At 44.7% G+C, this 19,767-nt stretch overlaps 1 protein-coding gene across 2 annotated transcripts in view; it reads right to left on the bottom strand.

Annotated features, from left to right (window-relative positions):
* The window catches only part of CFH (complement factor H), a 401,411-nt gene that overhangs the window by 302,762 nt on the left and 78,882 nt on the right, over positions 1-19,767 (bottom strand). For both annotated transcript variants that reach the window (XM_083156807.1, XM_083156808.1), the window contains exons 9-10: positions 17,252-17,434; positions 6,399-6,584 (exon numbers count right to left, since the gene is read on the bottom strand). In XM_083156807.1, the coding sequence (XP_083012933.1) occupies positions 6,399-6,584; positions 17,252-17,434 (369 nt within the window). The remainder of the gene's footprint in view (positions 1-6,398; positions 6,585-17,251; positions 17,435-19,767) is intronic.

Below are 19,767 nucleotides of genomic sequence, written 5' to 3'. Positions count from 1 at the left end.
CAGCTCCAGTGTGCATGCATGGAAGCTCGCTGTTATCTGGAGCCAGGTGCTGCAGCAACCACTACAGTGCTTGTCAATGGGGCAAATCAATAGCTGCAGGTGTCAGAAGGATCAGTGTGACTGACCGTTCATACATTGCCCCTGTATATCGGTGTGCGATCTTAAAGATAGCAGTGTCCCCTTCATACATGGGGGAAGAGCAGTATCAACTCAGATAACAGCGCTGATTACCAGTGATGACTGGCCATGATGCAGGCATACCTGCTTCTCCTGGTAGCTCCAGGTCCTCATTATCACCACTGATGCAGTGTTCCCGGCACCTGCACAATGATATGTTTTGCAAAACGGAGAAAGGGGACTTTTCAGGGGAACGTACTACAGTAGTAATGATTTTAAAATATAACCTTTATTAGTATTATATTAATATTCCCTTTATCTTGATTATGGGAAACCACATAAACAGTGTAAAATAGAGGATAAAACCACGAACAGTGTACAGACATATATACATATCATGTGATATAGAAGAAAAGAAGGATTTTAGTGTATTAAAATTACACAAGTGTCTGTCTGAAAGATTTCTGTTCAATGTAGCCCAAGATGCTAACCTCAAAAGATTATTTGTATATTGATAATTTTACAATAATCCCTGTGACCAGTGAAAAGTATGAATTTATTGTAGCATCTAGTAGTGACACAGATTATAATCCTTCGGCGCCCTCTCCTGGTTGCCGAAAGTGTATCAGTATATTTTTCTGATGCACTTTTACGTGTGTGCTGTTATAATTATCTTCAGCTAAACTTCATCAATATTAATCATTTTCAACTCCTATTGTTTATAGGACAGTGCTTTGGATTCTTAAACAATAATTGCTGTCACAGTATTGATTTTTTGGCAGTATTTACTTTGATGATACTATGGCCAGTATTCAATGCTCCTGACTCACCGTTTTTTTTCGGCGAATCGGGAAGTTTTCACTCCTTGCAGTGAATCTTTTTCACTGAAAATCTGATTCACCCTATTCAATGTTCACTGTTCACGTCACCTGGTTTTTACAACCAATGATGTGGTGTACTTTTCCAGAACCCAGAAGTTTGCAGGTTATTGAGTCCCCTGCCCTAACCACGGCCTCTGTATATGTTATATCTTAACGTTAACTATTCAATGATATCTGAGCAATATATAGATTAATTACTGTGTTAAGTGAATAAAATAAAACAATGATAAATTGATGCTTATTTGTCTCATAATAAACTGACGCGTGACACGGACCATATGGTACAATGACATCACGGCACACAGATGATTAAATGATGTATATTGAGTACATTAATGAGTAGTGTATTAATACACTAAAATCCTTCATTTCTTCTATATCACATTATATGTATATATGTCTGTACTCTGTTCGTGATTTTATCCTCTATTTTTCACTGTTTATGTTGTTTCCCATAATCACGATAAAGGGAATATTAATATAATACTAATAAAGGTTATATTTTAAAATTAAAACAGTCCCCTTTCTCCTTTTTGCAAAACATATCTACTTTAGACTAGGGATGTGCACCGGCCACTTTTCGGGTTTTTGGGTTTTGGGTTCTGATTACCTTGAGGTTTTGGGTTCTAATGGGTTTTGGCAAAACACCCCCTAAGTGTTTTGTTTTTGGGTTTTGGGTTCTGATTTTTTTGTTAAAAAAGCATAAAAACTGCTAAAATCGCAGAACTTTTTTTTTTTTTTTTGCTCCTACGCTATATTAACCTCAATACCATTCATTTCCACTCATTTCCAGTCTATTCTGAACACCTCACAATATTGTTTTTTGGGCAAAAGGTTGCACCGAGGTAGCTGGATAACTATGCTAAGCCACATAAGTGTGCGGCACAAACATGTGGCTCATGTAAGAGTGGCACTGCAGCGGAATACGTCAGTGCACCAGCAGCATGAAATTATTTTTTACAGTCCCACGCAGCACAAGTATTATTTTTTTATTTAAATTATATATAGCAGCCTAGTATGTACTCGGTAGGTACACTTAGGCAGTAACACTGCCAGTGGCAACAGTGGACTGAGTAAATAATACTGGCATCATCTATTCACAGTATTCAGTGCAGGCAGCACCAGTAGACTATATATAATTCAATTAATTAAGTATTAATAATATAGCAGCCTAGTAGGTAGAGAAAATAAACTACAAGGTAGGTAGGCAGTATCACTGCCAGTGGTCAACACAAAAGGTAGTTACACATCACCAGTAGCTTTATGCAGTGCACCAGCAGAATGTATAATAATTAATTTTATTATTAGGTACTGCTTGGCAGTGGCACTCAGTGACACACGTCAGTGCACCAGCAGCATGGAATTATTTTTTACAGTCCCACTCAGCACAAGTATTATTTTGTAATTAAATTATATATAGCAGCCTAGTATGTACTAGGTAGGTACACTTAGGCAGTAGCACTGCCAGTGGCAACAGTGGACTGAGTAACTAATTCATACTGGCAGATTCAGTGCAGGCAGCACCAGTGGACTATATATATATATATATATATATATATATATATATATATATATATATATATATATATATATATATATATATATATATAATTAATTATTAATATAATATATAATATTACAGCACAGCACTAGAGGTAGGCCCCAGCACAGAGGAGACAGTAGTACTACAAGTACACAGTTAGACTACACAGCAGCACTGAGAGACAGCCCCAGCGAATAAAAAATATTGCGTTCAAGGTCAAGCTCAAGTTTAAGCCCCAGCAGCAGCACCAACACACCCTCTCCCAACCCACTACTAGACTGGAGTGAAGATGGCGGGCGCAGAAGCCGCTATTTAAAGCCTCGCGAAATCCGGCGCCGGGAGATGGCGTTCTGACCACGCGGACGGACCCGAGTCAGGCAGGAATCTCCGAGCACTGCTCGTAACCGGGCTCGGAATGATGAAGTCCGTGGGGGCTCGGATCTCTTGAATCCGAGTCTGCACATCTCTACTTTAGACTGATGGGAAGAGCACCCCCATGACTGATCTAGAGATTTTTGCTATTTCTCAATAAAACAATTGATGTGGCTGTGCGGATACATACCACCAGGGCCGGCACTACCTGCTCAGCAGAGGATGCAAAGCAGGTAGGCACTGGGCAGGAGAGGCGCTGTCCCTGCTCTGCATCCCCTGCTGTCTCTGTGGCTGCTGCTGCGCCTGGCACGCAGCAGCGCCGGAGGCACAGAGCTCCGTCCAGGCTCCGAAACAGGTCAGCAAGCAGTACGGATGAAAAGGGGCGGGGCTACATGGATGAAGGGGGCGGGGTTATGAGGGAGCAAGACTGTCACTGAAGACACAGGAGAGGCTGAGCTGCCAGAAGACTAAAGTGTAAGTGTAAGGTAGCACTATTAATGTCAGCAACTGATGTGAACATGTGTACAGGCAGCACTACTAATGTCAGCAACTGATGTGAACATGTGTACAGGCAGCACTACTAATGTCGGCAGCTGGTGTGAGCATGTGTGTACACAGCGCTACTAATGTCCGCAACTGGTGTGGGCATGTGTATAGTCAGCGCTACTAATGTCGGCAACTGGTGTGGGCACGTGTATAGTCAGCACTACTAATGTTGGCAACTGGTGTGGGCACGTGTATAGTCAGAGCTACTAATGTCGGCAACTGGTGTGGGCACGTGTATAGTCAGTGCTACTAATGTCGTCAACTGGTGTGAGCATGTGTGTAGACAGTGCTACTATTGTCGGCAACTGGTGTGGGCACGTGTACAGGCAGTGCTATTACTGTCGGCAACTGGTGTGGGCATTATGTGTAGGCAGCGCTGCTAATGTCGGCAACTGGTGTGGGCACATGTATAGGCAGCGCTGCTAATGTTGGCAACTGGTGTGGGCACATGTATAGGCAGAACTGCTAATGTCGGCAACTGGTGTGAGCATGTGTTTAGACAGTGCTACTTATGTCCACAACTGGTGTGAGCATGTGTGTATACAGCGCTACTAATGTCTGCAACTGGTGTGGGCACATGTATAGTCAGCGCTACTAATGTCGGCAACTGGTGTGGGCACGTGTATAGTCAGCGCTACTAAGGTCATCAACTGGTGTGAGCATGTGTGTGGACAGCGCTACTATTGTCTGCAACTGGTGTGGGCACGTGTATAGGCAGTGCTACTACTGTTGGCAACTGGTGTGGGCATTATGTGTAGGCAGCGCTTCTAATGTTGGCAACTGGTGTGGGCACATGTATAGGCAGTGCTCCTAATGTCGGGAACTGGTGTGGGCACATGTATAGGCAGCACTGGTAATGTCGGCAACTGGTGTGAGCATGTGTGTAGACAGTGCTACTAATGTCAGCAACTGGTGTGGGCACGTGTATAGACAGCGATACTACTGTTGGCAACTGGTGTGAGCACGTGTATAAGCAGTGCTACTACTGTCGGCAACTGGTGTGGGCACATGTATAGGCAGCACTACTAATGTCGGAAACTGGTGTGGGCACGTGCACAGGCAGTGCTACTACTGTCGGCATGTGTATAGGCAGTGCTACTAATAACAGCAACTGGTGTGAGTATGTCTATAGGCAGCACTATTAATTTCGGCAACTGGTGTGGGCACGTGTATAGGCAGCACTACTGCTGTCGGAAACTGGTGTGGGCACGTGTATAGGCAGTGCTACTGCTGTTGGCAACTGGTGTGGGCGTTATGAATAAGCAGCCCTTCAAATGTGGGCATATCCAGGAGTACTCGGGGCATTATGTGTAGCATAATGTGTGTCAGTCATATGGGCATTATGGTGCATGGCATATTTTGTAAGGAGAATTACAGTGTGTGGCATAATTTGTAATGGGCATTATGGTGTACTGCATATTGTGTAAGGGGCATCATGATGTGTGGCATAATGTATAATTTGCATTACTGTGTGTGGTATAATGTGTAATGGCCATTGAGGTGTGAAGCATAATGTGTTATGTGGATTACGGTGTAATTGGTATTTTTATGTGACCACGCCCCTTCCCCATGGAGCCACGCTCCTACATTTTTGCTTGCTCATATGGTGCGAACTCTCCCTGTTTTTTAACTCATGGCACCAAAATGGCTAGTTACAGCTGTGTAAGGTGAATAATATTGTGCTACTATGTGGTGTAATTTGGAGTGGGAGTACTATTGTGTGGCCATTCCCCTTCCTTGTGAGTTCACACATTTTTCTTTTTGTGTCCGCTGTCCCTTGGAAAAGCTTGGGTGGGCGCAAATTTATAGTTTGCAGGAGGGCGCCAAACCCCCTAGCACTGGCCCTGCGTACCACGCTCCTTTTGGAGCAAACCAATGTACCTGCACAATGATAACAGGCACAGGGACCAGTGCATACTCAGTACCGACCTCTGTGATGGGCATTCGGTCAGCTTCTGTGGGCTGCTTCGGCAACAGCCCATAGAAGTGTCCCATTGCCTGTACAATACAGATGACAGGCACAAGGTCCGGCGCATGCTCTGTACCGACGTAGGCACTGCACATGTGGTTAACCATGGTTCTATGGGCTGCTTCATCTGCACACTATAGAAGCCAAAGAGGCTCCTTGGAGGGAGGGAACACCTACCAGTGAGACTGCCTTGGGTGATTGGCAGGTAGGACTTCCAATAGGAAGTCACTGCCAGTCACAGTGAAGCCAGTGCAGTCTCACCGACTGCATCTGATTCACTACAGTGGCGGATTTTACCATAGGTAAAAACTGCCACTGCTGATTACACGTCTACCCCATAAAGACCCTTCATACATTTAACCCAATGTGAACTGTAGTCAATGGTATCTAATAATAGGAATTATTTGTAATACTTACTGTAGGATATGATTCAACAGAATGCATAAATGGTAGTGCAGGAAAAAACATATCTTAGAATGATGAACATCTTGGCAGGAGTGTACTGAAGCAGATGAAATATGTTTAGTGGCGGCACTGGGGCATGGGAATATGCAACGTTTAATGGGCATCCATGAAATGCTGGGTGTTCCCATGGTGATGTGGGCAGGACGAAGTGTATCGGGGGCAGGTGACTGATGTCATATGATGTCAGCCGCCTGCCGTGTCTTCATTCCACTGCCTGCAAATAGAAGTCAGTCTCCTTCGCTGACCATCGAATGGTTTCTCCTGCTGCGGGCACATTCAAGAGGATATGTTTTCATAGCGCATCCCCTCGTAAGGTTGCAAGATGATAGGGGGGGGGGGGGGGCATTCTCCAGGGCGGCACGACAACTGCTTGGTAAGCAGATCAGAATCAGGCCCATAGTGTATGATTTAATATAGGTTTACATTTGCTCATAATTTACTGCCTATGTATTAAATAATCAGTTTATTAAGCATCAAATTATTTTTGTAAAGAAATCAGACATACCTTTGCATTCTGGCATCAAATCCCATCCATTAATTTTACATGTTGCACTGTCAAAAATGTTATTATTGGGTGATTTATATCCGTTATTACAACTATACCACAAAGAGTCACCAACTTCCAGTACAGCTCTATTTTCTTCATTATCTTCATATGTTCCATGTTGAAGTTGTGGAATTTTGCAGGTACCTGAGAAGTAACAAGAGTTGTTTATGTATCTCAGTATATCTGTATCTTACAGATCCTCAATGCACACCAATAGTCCAGGTTTTATATCTATCCTTGCTTACACACCCCACATAGTTGGAAGCAGCATAGAAATCAAGGACTTTTACTGCAGTGAACAAAAATGTGAATTGACTACCACATTCCTAAAATATTTTTTTTAAAGAATCCAAGATGTCAGTACTGTTTTGTATACAGGGCAGTAATGAGCCAGGCTCAAGAGACACAAGGGATGAAGATCAAGAGACACAAGGGACTAAAGTAAAAAACAAAAACCTCCAGTGTAGGTTGAAATGGCATTAAGGCAATGATTCTTAAGAAACACTAGGGGGCCTAGTATGATGGGAAAATCATAGTGGGAGGCAGAAAAGTCATAGGAATAATTGAAAAACAAATAGAGACTTGAGAGACACAGGGGGATTGGAGAGAAATAAAGGACCTGAAGTTGGAGACATGTGGTTGGGATCTGGAACTGGAGGGCGACATACTGGTTTGAGAGACATGGGGACATTGAAGAAACACATGGTGTTATTCAGACGATCGCTCAGCTGCAAATTCACAGCATGAGTGATTATCAAACAACTTTGAATGCACTTGGTGCTGGCCATTCGTAACTTGAGTGACTGGTGCCAGGCTTTTGGGGGCAGCATGCTGGCATTTTCTGGGAGCGCTAACATCAGCAGTGGCCACCTTCTTCCCACAGCCATTGCAGCACCAAGTAGGTCTAGACTTACTTGGTGGCTGCACACAGGGGGGGAATACATTTGATGGTAAATGATTGTGTGCATGGCTGAGAATGTCTTTGCAGCCATGCACAGGGGTGGGGGGAGACCACGGAGGGGCAGCGTTTACATTATTGCTGGGCTTTGAAGAATCTCAGACCAGCAATCCGGTCTGAATAACCACCACAGTGGGGTCTGGAGCTGTAAAGTCTGAAACTGGAGATATACAGTGGAAGAGATTGCTGGTATATCAACTCAGGTACTACTAGATATTTTAGGAGTGGTTTACTACACTGAGCACTTGTGATCCCATCACAATCCCCCTGAAAATAGGAGGTGAAACTTAAGTTGCGTATACACTATACAACATATATTTAATGATTTGCTTATAACTGGGTCCAGTTAAGACAAAAGAGAACTGTAATAGTAACAGATATCTGATACAATGACACAGAGAAGTGCTATGCGATGATAAACGATGTTCCTGTCCTATGGCAACACTCCACCAGGGGTTATAGCCTGAATAAAACATAAATTGAAAAAGGTAAGGGTGAGAGCATTGTGTTGATGGATCGAGGAGATTTTAAGAAAGAGTCACTTCAACAGTTAAATGATAGAAGCACCTATGCTTTATTATGGGGAGACCCGAGAAGTAAGATTAAGAAAGGATTTTAGGTCATGATCACACAATATAAGGATCAGAACATCATCACTGAAAATGAGGCCAATTTTGTCATTAACCCGAACCATTCTCTGCCCATGTTTTACTTACTACCCAAAGTTAATAAGAATTTAGAGAATCCACCTGAGAGACATATTGTGGCCGGTACACCGCTAACCTATCTGAATTTGTGGCTTATGCATCACAACCCAAGGTAGTGAAGATAAAAGCCTACCTTTATGGATTCTATCAATATCATAAATATAATTGAAACCACAAAATGGGAAGGTGGTGATATATTGGTTACGGCCAATGTAGGGTCCTTGTTTTCCATTATTAAACATCAGATAGCCATAAAATCAGTTGAATCCTCAGATGTCTCTTTTTTAGACATGGTGAATTATTTTTATGCACGTTCTGATAGAGATAACTGTGAGAAGGTAACTAAATTGCCTTTAAGTGGTCAGCCTCTTGTATTGTCATCAAAGGAGGTTGGTGCAGCATTGGGTCGGATTGATGTGGGCAAGTCGGCTGGAACTGATGGTATACCAGGGTGTGCTCTTAGAGTATGTGCGGGGCAGTTGGCAGGGGTTTTTACAGACCTTTTCAATCTATCCTTGTCTGTGTCAACTGTGACATCATGCTTTAAGAGTACTGCTATTATCCCGTTGTCTAAGATAACTAGCCCAAAAGGTTTGAATGACTACCGTCCTGTGGCACTTACGCCGATTATTATGAAAAGTTATGAACCAGTGGTCTTGGCGCATTTGAAGGACAGTCTTTCCCCCTTGTTGGATCCATCAGTTTGCGTACCGTAAGAATATGAGCACGGAGGATGCTATCTCCTTCTTGCTACATTCAGTGTTATCTCATTTAGACAAAAACAATACATATGCTAGACTTATTGTTTGTGGACTTTAGTTCAGCATTCAATACGGTGATTCCGGCTTGGTTGGTTATCAAACTATCTGAGCTGGAAATTATTAGTTTTATGTGCTCCTGGATTGCGGATTTTTTGACTAACAGAATGCAGGTTGATAGATCAGGATCCAATAGTTCTACACCCATTATACTAAATACAGGGGTGCCGCCTTGCTGTGTGCTAAGTCATTTTCTGTATTCTGTTTTTACTTGTGATTGCAAACCAGTTCATCAATCCAATACTAATATTAAGTTTGCAGATGACACAACACTAATAGGTCTCATTAATAATAATGATGAAACAGCATATAGGGAGGAGATACGATCTCTTGCTGTTTGGTGTGGTGACAACAATCTGTTACTTAATATTAGTAAAACAAAGGAGATCATTGTTGACTTCAGGAAGAAGAAAAGCAAGCAGGTTGTTCCTATCCAGATAATCGGGATGGAGATAGAAAGGGTCCCGAGTTTTACGTTTTTAGGTACCTACATTTCAGAGGACCTTTCTTGGTCAGTTAACACAAAGGGTTTAGTAAAGAAGGCCCATCAACGCCTTTTTTTTCTAAGGGTGCTAAAAATACATAATTTGTCAACAAGTATATTGATGAATTTCTACCGCTGTACGATAGAGAGTATCCTTACCAACTGTGTGACAGTTTGGTATGGGTATTGTACAATACAGGACCGTAAGATGCTACAGAGAGTAGTTAAAACAGCCAAGTGGATTGTAGGGAACACACTTCCATCAGTGGAAAGCTGGAAACGCTGTATGCACCATGCACATAGTATTGTAAAGGATCTGACGCATACAGCGCAGGGTTTATTTACACTTTTACCATCTGGCAAGCATTTTAGATGTTTTAGAAACAGGACTAGCAGAATGAGGAATAGTTTCTTTCCTTCAGCTGTTTTAGCATTAAATACAGGTCAGTGATTGTAACAGTTTTTTATGTACTGTAATAGTTTTTATGTATTGTAATTAAGGGCCTTATTCTAGTTCACTCTTTCTGACAAAATCCTTCTTAGATGGACAAAACTATGTGCACTGCATGTGGGGCAGATGTTACTTGTGCAGAGAGAATTATATTTGGGTGGGGTTTTACTTCAAAGTTAGATCATTGCAGTGTAAAAATAAAGCAGTCAGTATTTTCCCTGGACAGAAACAAAATAACTCACCCAAATCTAATTTTCTATGCATTTTACATCTGCCCCCCCCCCCCCCCCCCTGCAGTGCACATGGTGTTATCCATCTAAGAAGGATTTTGTCAGAAAGAGTGAACTAGAATAAGGCCCTAAGTGTTTGTTGATGTATACTGGACTACGGACAGATGTTAAAACATAATTTTGTTGTCCTGCCATGGTTCAATGACAATAAATTAATCTGCATCTGAATATTTTTTGGAACTGGGCGGTGTAGAAGAAAATAAAAAAAACTTTTCGTCAAGATGCTATTCATTTCATTTTAACGCACAATTTCTTCTGGTTTAAAGAGTCGTTTTATAACCAAGTTCAGGGCACCGCAAAAAATCTGCACCTGCCTATACAAAACGATTTATGGGCTGGTGGGAGGAAACTACAATTTGTCATCAATTATGTCCTTTTTATATGGAATGGAAGCGAAACCGACCTAAAGGATTTCTGCGATGGCCTGAACACCAACCTTCTGAACAACAAACTTTCCTTTGATATTAATCCAATGGAAATACACTTTCTGGATCTCTGTATATATGACAAAGACCGAAAATTCCATACCAAAAAAGATTCCAACATATAAGAACACTTGGTACTTATGTATTATCTGGGCTCCCATGTTAAATGCACCCCATTTTTTCATACCCCTACTATCCAATTACGCATGGAGTTGATTTTATATAGTGTGGTGAGCGTAGCGAGCCACCGTGCCCGAAGCGTGGCGAGCGCAGCGAGCCCCGCGAGGGGATGCGGTCTCATAAGAAAAACGGGAGCCCAGATATTACATAAAGCCGAACACTTACATCTTTACTTCCATTAACTCCCATCGATTATGGCTACAAATTATACCATCAGGACAATTATAACACATACAAATAAATTGTTCAGAATTGAAAGTCTTTGAAATTCAAGCTTTCCTCTATGATGAATTTCTTAATAGGAAAGGGATATAATGAAGAAAACATAGACAAAACCATTCTGTCCCTTAAGGATAAAGACAGGCCATCCATGCTTACATATATAAATAAACCCAAGGATCAAAAACCTAATCTAACTTTTATTACAAAATTCAATAGTCAACACAGAGAATTTGGAAAAACCGTCAAAATTGGCATATTCATGCAAGATACACACTTTTAAAAGAATACCTACATTCCATCTACCTATTGGTGGTTTATCACTCTCCATTTTATCACTTTTCAAGGCTGAGTACTTCTTGCTTATAGTGTTTATCCTTTAATCTTACCTCTGAACATTTTGGCTTAAAGAATCTGGAATCCTGCATGACGATGCTGCACTGGTGCTCGAAAAGGAAGGTGTGGTCATTAAAATAAGTGTGGCTTAGGCTGTGCACACACAATGCAATTCTGGCTCATGGACGATTTTGACTATGCTATTTCAACTATATTCACTTACAAATCTGACTGTGATATTTGGTCTATGGTCAAATACACTGTACACATAAACTGTTCAGGCAAGACAATTTTGACTATCTCTACTTGCTATACCGACCTCACTGGGTTGCACAACGGTATCGCTTGAAGGGTTAACCTTGGGTTGGTGCTGCAACTTCTAGGGTTTGTTCAGAACCCTACATGCTCAGACATATTGGGTGGAAAATACACACTTAAAATGGCATCAGGGGGTGGGGTAGGTGATGGGTGGGATGGGATAGGCACATATGTAAAGTGATGTGGTGGTTGGTGTATGGGATATGTGTCTCATCTTATTAAAATGACTGATGCATGGTGTGGTCAATAAATACTTTTATTTAAATATGGATACAGTGAGGACCCCCAAAAAGGGGATGGGGATATGCTCCTAGGATTGGGCCTTGGTTGACATACAGTATCCACCTATCCCATCTCACCCACCCCTGATCCCCTTTTGAGTGTGCATTTTTCACTAAAAATTCCTTTGCCATTTTGGCTAACCTACTGTACAATTTTGACTATAAAGTCAACATTGTAAGTCAAAATCACATTGCACTGCAGGTGGGGCAGATGTAACCTGTGCAGAGAGAATGAGATTTGGGTGTGGTTTTACTTCAAAGTAAGATCTATATTGTAGTGTAAAAATAAAGCAGCCAATATTTACCCTGCACAGAAACAAAATAACTCACCCAAATCTAATTCTCTCTGCACATTTTACATCTGCCCCCCTGCAGTGCACATGGTTTTGTCCATCTAAGAAGGATTTTGTCAGAAAGAGTGAACTAGAATAAGGCCCATTGTGTGTACACAGCTTTAGTGTGAATGACATTTAAGCAAGCCTTGCTGCCATTTTCATCTCTCTGGGTTCATACCTAGTACTCTGTGAACTGCTGACATGCCCTAGTTCCTCTATCTCCCACAAATAGATGCTGTGTGCATGTGAGTGAGAGGGGAATTCCCAACTTACCACTGCGGGACACCCCTAAAAACAGGACTGTCCTGTGAACATTGGGACAGTTGGGAGGAAAGTTTATTAAAGGTACTGGTTAATGTGTGTGGGGTGAGTTATACCAGTTGTCCAGTTGCTTGCTTTTTGCTTTACTTGACATTAATCAGGCCCTCTGTATGGAATAAGTCACTGTGGTTATTGTGATCTCATTGAATTAATAGTCTCAATAAGACAAAAATACCCCAAGATTTAGGCAAATAAAAAAATTGGTTAAAGAGAAAAAATATTTATTTAGATCAATTATATTTTTTTGAAATATTGAATGGAGTTGGGTAATGTATGTCTAGTGTGTGTATATGTGTGTGTGGGGGGGAGGCTTAATGAGAGATGGCAGGGGGAGTGTGTGTTTGTGTGTGTGTGTGTTTGTGTAGGGGGTGGATTTATTTTGTGCTGGCACTGTGAGTGAATATGTGTGTGGTGGGAGAATAAAGCGCTATTACTGTTGGCAACTGGCATGGGCGATACGTACAGATCCATCGCCAGTGCTCGCCAGACCACCCCCGGTGGCGAGTGGACGCTACATCTGACTGGGATGCGTGATCGTCCCACACGCACGTCCGTACCAGTTTCCTATTCGGCGGAGGATGGGAACCCTGCCCGTCGCTTCAAGGAGATGGGCATTTTTAGGGGGAAGAGTGGGGAGGTGGGGGACGACGATGGTGGGTGGAGATGAGGCGGCGGGAACCCAGGGGTAGCTCCAGTTGAAAGAGGATGCGCGTACATCTTGTGCGCGTGCATCCCCTTCCGGCGGCGTTATGTATAGGCAGTGCTACTACTTTTGGCAACTGGTGTGGGCGTTATGTATAGGCATTCCTACTACTGTGGGCTACTGGTGTGGGCATTATTGCTGGCCAAATACGCCAGGAAAATACACTTTCTTTTCCTGGCGTATTTGGCAGAAGCCTGCACGGATCAGTCAGATCCGTGCAGGTGTCAGTGTAAAAAAGTGCCAGCGGGCCCTTTAATGCCCCGCATGCTAGGACTTGTGGTTCTCCAAGTCCCAGCATGCGGGGAGGCTTGCTGGGACTCATAGTTCCACAGTATTAGACAATAGTTTATTCTATTTTTTTACACTTAATCAGCCTGGTGACCACAGCCCAGGGTCACCGGGGACAGCACCAGGCTTCAGCCTGGTCAGGTAAGTCCTGGAGGGGGGACTCCCCCAGGATCCATGGCCAGGCTGACTGGTCGGTAGGGTTAATGCTTTGGCCGCGGGACTTTATATAATAAGTGTCCCCGGCTGTGGCATTATCCTGCTGGCTGGTTGGGCCTGGGGCTAGTTTTAAAAAAAATCGGGGAACCCCTATATGGTTGGTTTACTGATTTTTTATTACCAGCCCCGGCTCTTTCAGTCTGGTGCTGGTTACAGCTGTGGGGGGGACCCCACTCCGTTTTTTATTTTTTTATTTTTTTTTCTATTTTTTTTTTACACATTGCAGCCTGCACGGATCTGACCGATCCGTGCAGGCTGCCTATACGAATTCATATTAGCGGCCGTATATATGACTGCTGATACGAATGAATACAACATCGGAGGTTTACAAAGCAGTCGTATCTGACTGCTTTGTAAATTACCCTCCGAAACACAAATTTGCATAGGGCTGAAACAGCCGTATGCATTCGTATTCATTTGTATTAAGAATTGTGATTACAAAATATTGTATTCCTATCCTTAGTACATTTTCCCATTATCTTGGCAGCCATTACCATTTTTTTTTAACTATTTGACACTATTAGCTCAACATTTATAAGCAGGGATTTTTGAAGGAGAGCACCATGTTCTGGACGTCATAGTTATGCTGGCATTGAAATTTTACATGCAGAAACACACCAAGTCTGTTGCAATTGTGCTATTAAAGCCATATACCTCTTTTTTTATATACAGATATTTGTATTACCCCCACACAGCCTGGAGTGCTGGGTCCTGGTAAGTGGGTCTGGGGGGGGGGGGGGGGGGATTGGGGGCTGGGTCTCTGCAGATGGCATGAAATCTGCAAAAATAGTTGCCCTCATAAAGGAGATAGGCACTAGATGTCTTGTAGGATCTCTACAGGCTGTCAGGGGAAGGCAGCGAGCACAGCAATAACTGGTAATTTGGTGGTTCCAGTTCTGATTATGAAATAAGTATAAAAGGGGCATGACCTAACTGCATGGGGTGTGGTCTTGCTGAAAGGGATGTGGTCTTTCTGGAAAGGATTACCTTATACTCCATATATTGTGTGGTGGGAGGCATTGTATACAGTGCAATGCAGTGGTCAAAGTGGAAATTTTGGAGTGGGGTATGGAAAAATTAAGGCTGTAATTATGCATGTGTGCTACATTAAAAGGGGTGTGGTCACTCAAAAGATGCGTGTCCTTAAGTGTAGTGTACCACACATATACAGATGGAGCCACTCCCATCTAAGCGGCTCCCAGCGAATTCCCTGGCTCATCACGGCGCAAATGTGCCATATTCACCACAAAGTACGAGTGAGTGTGTGTGAGATGTTTGTACATTCATGTCCTGGTGAACAGCATGCCAAGTCAGGTCGCCTCGGCTTGCAGGCGCAACAGATGGTGGTGCTCCATCTGTATCCCCTAATACACATTATGGTTCATAATGTATGATCCCTTATACTATCTAGTACTAGTGCCCCTTACACATTATGCCACCCAGATTGAGCTAAAGTTCACATTATACCACCAAAATTTACATTATGCCACCTGGAATGAGACTAAATTCTATTTATGCCACATGGAATAAGTCAAAATTTACCCAGATTGAGACAAAATTCACATTATGCCACATTATGTTTCTGTCCCTAAAGGGACTCAGGGACAAAGATGGCGAAGACAGAGACTGCGAGGATGCAAGGACAGAGAGATGGTGGGGATCAGGCACAGAGTGTCACACTCTGCTTATATTGTGTGAATACCTGATACTCTGACATCACCTATGCCAGCTGATCTCAGCAGCCTATCACACGCCTGCAGCTGTGATACTCCCTGTGAGAATTCCCACTGATACCACTGCCAGAAGCAAGGTGTTACTTCTCTGAGCTACATGCTGTTCCTTGTCTCTCATGTGCAAGTGAAAGATTCTGTTATCTGGCCCAGAATTGCAGTTGCTGTAATTCCCTGTACTCCAGCTAAGTACTTCTCTGCAAGTAATCATCCTGCTGATATCCATCTAGCAAATACAAGCTTACCAAGTTCATCCTGCAAACTCCAGTGTTACCTGCTTACACAGCTGACTGCAATCACCATCTGCACAGTACCTGGGGAGATCCACTCTCAGTTTGCCGATCCAGCTTCTGTTTCCTGCTTGTTGATTCCAAGATCTTACCTGAGGTCATTCAGTCCTGCACAGTATAATTATTGTCCTGTGTCTCAGGTACTCACACCATTCAGCACTATACCTGTGTGTATCCAGCCTTCTGATTTACTGTTACCGACCTGGCTATCCCTGTGAACTGAAGCTGCTTAATCCCAGGGCCGGTGCAAGGCACCGGAGCGCCCCAGGCGAGTCGGGGTGGGGGCGCCCCGGTGCCCAGGGGGTGGTACCTGTATTATAAAACTGTCGGCGTCTGCGTCCCTGCAGTGCTGGAGCGGACAGGGGTGTCCGTGCTGCGGGGTTACCTGCGGCGCTGTCACTGTGTATAAAGCTGCTGTCGGCAGCGGCGGCGGGGTCCCTGCAGTGAATAGAGAATCTCAGCCAATCAGCGTGCGGCAAGTGTTTTCAAAATCAGAAGCGCTTCCCGCGCCACCGCATAGCGCTAGTTATTCTCTATTCACTGCAGGGACCCTGCCGCCGCTGCCGACAGCAGCTTTATACACAGTGACAGCGCCGCAGGTACCCCCGCAGCACAGACACCCCTGCCCACTCCAGCACTGCAGGGATGCCGACGCTGCCAGCTATTTGCACATGCTGGGGGTGAGGGGCGAACTGCCGCCCTCCAGGTGCTGGCACCCTAGGCAAATGCCTAGAGCTGCCTAGTGGTGGCGCCGGCCCTGCTTAATCCTTGTCTGCACTACGCTCCCTGATATCTGGTACTGACCTGGCTTATTCCTGTGACAAAGAACCTGCTCAGTCCTTGTGTACTTCCAGCCATCTGTTATTTGCTACTGAACCGGCTATCCTTGTGACCTGCACCTGCTAAAACCTTGTCTGTCTACTGCTCCTTCCAGTGTAAGCAACACCTGTACGAGAAGCCTGGGCAGAGGGCCATGACTGACGTGCCGGGTGCCGCAAAATCCCGATTGGAGGGGTCACTGGCAGAAAACCACCGGCACCGTTAGCCTCTGCTCAGGTATAGTCAAATTCCCACACAGGTAGTGTCCTCACAGAGATAGCGGAGACACAGGGACAGAACTGGCAGGGACAGAGATGGCAGGACCACCCTGCAGTTTCGGCAGTGGCGCTGGTGCAACCCCATGGCAATGAGTTCTGGGCACCTAAAAGGAACCAGGTACAAAGTATGATCAGACTGCCACTTTTCTCACCATCCTGCATCTGTAGGATGTAGTCAAAATTAAGATGCATCCAATCTGCAAAAGGGACTGATCTGTACTATTGTCATTTTATAGTGTGAACGCACGGCATGAAAACACTTATCTTGTACTAATAAATAAATGGTTTTGCTGCAACTCAGAATCTCTAAATATTATTTGTTACAGTACATAAAAAAAAAATCATAATAAGATATTGTACTTACTGGAACATTTTGCAGACTGAAAATTTCCACCAGGAAGGCATGTAATCTCTCCACGATCTTCCCCATCTGGTGTTCGGTATTGATCTTTACAATAGAACGTTATTTTCTCTCCTTCCAAATATACATAACGTGTATAAGGAATATATGCATTTACTAATGCAGCAGCCCCAGGGATACACATTACTAAAGAAGGCACAAAATAAACAAAATCAGCAGCATATTGGTGTGACATTTACCTCTAGTAACAAACATCACAATGATAGTTCCAAGACATAACTAAAAATGATTTGAAAGTTGAAAAGCTGAACGTAAGCTACAGCATACCTCCCAACTTTTGTAGTTGGGAGGTCGGGACGCTCACGCGGCTTAGCCGCGCACGCTCCCGGAAAGGGGGCGCGACCTCAAGAAAAGGGGGAGTGGCCTCGCGGGGTGACGCGAACTCCGGCCACGCCCTGTTTTCGCCACTCGTCGGCGCTGAATAGACGCTGGGCGCATTCTTGACAGGCTGGGGGGCTCCCAACTGTCCCCCCCACCGCGGGACAATGGCGGCCCCGGGCGGGACGTGGGAACGTCCCCGAATATCGGGACGTTCCCACGGTAAGCGGGACAGTTGGAAGGTATGCTACAGAACTGTATCCTTTGTATTACCTGCAAAGCCACAGGAAATCTGGTTGCTATTAGAAAGATTTGTTGTGTGTCTATCACTAATATGTTGTGTATATCACTAATGTACATGGACAGAGTTAAAAAAAAGTTGCAGCTCCTTTACCTGGCGACAATTCCTACTCTGAATATTTTGGCTTCCTGCTTCTGTTTGACTAAATTATACTTAATTGTAGTATCAGCATTCTAGGCACATTTTCACAACTGACACATATATGTAGCATAATGTCTGATAGTAACTACGATCAGTGGCCCTGATTCTAATTGACTTGGTAAACTGCAAAGCTCATTGTATCGCCACCCCGGCGAATGCACACCGGGGTGTCATGAAGACATATCCCCTCACATGTGCGATGTGCCTGCAGCTGGAAAAATCATTAGATGGTCGCCGACCATCAAATGATTTCTCCAGGGCTCACAAATATGAGTCAGTGGAGATATTTACGGGCTTCCGGATGACGACAGGGCGGGCGGCTGACGTTATGTGACAACAGACACCCACCTGGCACACCTCATCCCACCAACAATCCCATGGGAATGCCCAGGAAATGCTGGGGGTTATCATGTGCGACACCCATCCAACCTGCTGTACGACCCCAGGCTCGGCGACTGTGCAAGTTGCTGAGCCTGTTCACCCAGGGACCCTGTGTTAGGGCCGCAGACACCCGGCGGCGGGGGGCCGGTGCACAGAGGGTGCACACGGCACTTCCGCCCGGCACCACCGAGTGTCCACGCGTCACTTCCGCCCGGTGGGATGACGCGGCTTCCGCCCAGCGGGGAAGCGCGTCATTCAGCTCTCGGCGTTCCCCTGCAGCCGCTCAGCGGTTGCCGGGCAACAGGGGACGCCGAGGGACACGCTCGGCCACCTGATGTAATTTAGGCTGGGGGCTGGTCATGGCGGCGGCCGTGGATTGGCTGCTCCATCCTTTTTAAGGGATGGATGCAGTCAACATGGTGCCGGTTATAGTTCTTACTCAGCTGATACCGGTCCTGGATCCTGCTCCGGGTTGCCTGCTCCTGCTTGCCCTGGTTTGGACCTCTTGGTGCCTGGATCTTCCCAGTCTCTTCCCAGGTGAGTGTAAGTGATCCAGTGGAGCCTGGTTATTTTCTTTATCATTTCTGTGGCAGATTGCCCTTTATTTCTGTTATTGTCTTCTGGCTGCCAAGCCCATCTCTTTTGTTTAGGCTTTAGTCCAAGCCTTTTCCATCAGCCCTGCTGGACTTTGCTAGCAGTGTGGCTGGTTAAGTATTTCTGTTAGACTCTCCCACCTTGGGGGTCCTCGTCAGGCAGGGAATTGTGCCTGTTCTTGCTCCTGTTGTTTTGGGGTTTCATTATTTTGTTACAGTCTCGGTTTGGTGGTGATTCCCCGCACCCTTCCACTTGTGTTTGCGACTGGGTCGCATCCCCGTCCTTGGCCTGGTGCCGGCAGACAGGGTGTCATCTCCAGTTAGGCCCAGTAGTTAGTTTTACCTCTTGGGCATACCTCTGACGATCGCTAGCCCTTTGTCCCCACATAAGACCTAGCTGCATCGGGGTTGGAGCGGGCCTAACTCGATCCTTCGAACTCGGGAGCCACAGGTGAACATTAGTGCTCGCAGGGGCTTGACATCTGCCATAGGTACTCAACAGAGTGAGTGTAGGGTTCGCTGTGGCCGTTCTAACCAGCGGTCCCGGCTACGGGCTCACGCCTGAAGTCCTGTACCTAGCCTCCTGGCATAACATTATAACCGGCCAAACAGGTTATATAAAGTATCGTTTATATAGCAATTATTCTGGTGTTGTGAGAATTGACTACCACCCTCCAGACGTTTTTGGATCAGGTCCAGGGGTTGACACACATGGTTCTAGATTT

Source organism: Crinia signifera, chromosome 8 (genome assembly GCF_055691185.1).
Source record: "Crinia signifera chromosome 8, ASM5569118v1, whole genome shotgun sequence".
Taxonomy (NCBI): domain Eukaryota; kingdom Metazoa; phylum Chordata; class Amphibia; order Anura; family Myobatrachidae; genus Crinia; species Crinia signifera.
This window is presented reverse-complemented; position numbering and strand designations above follow the sequence as displayed.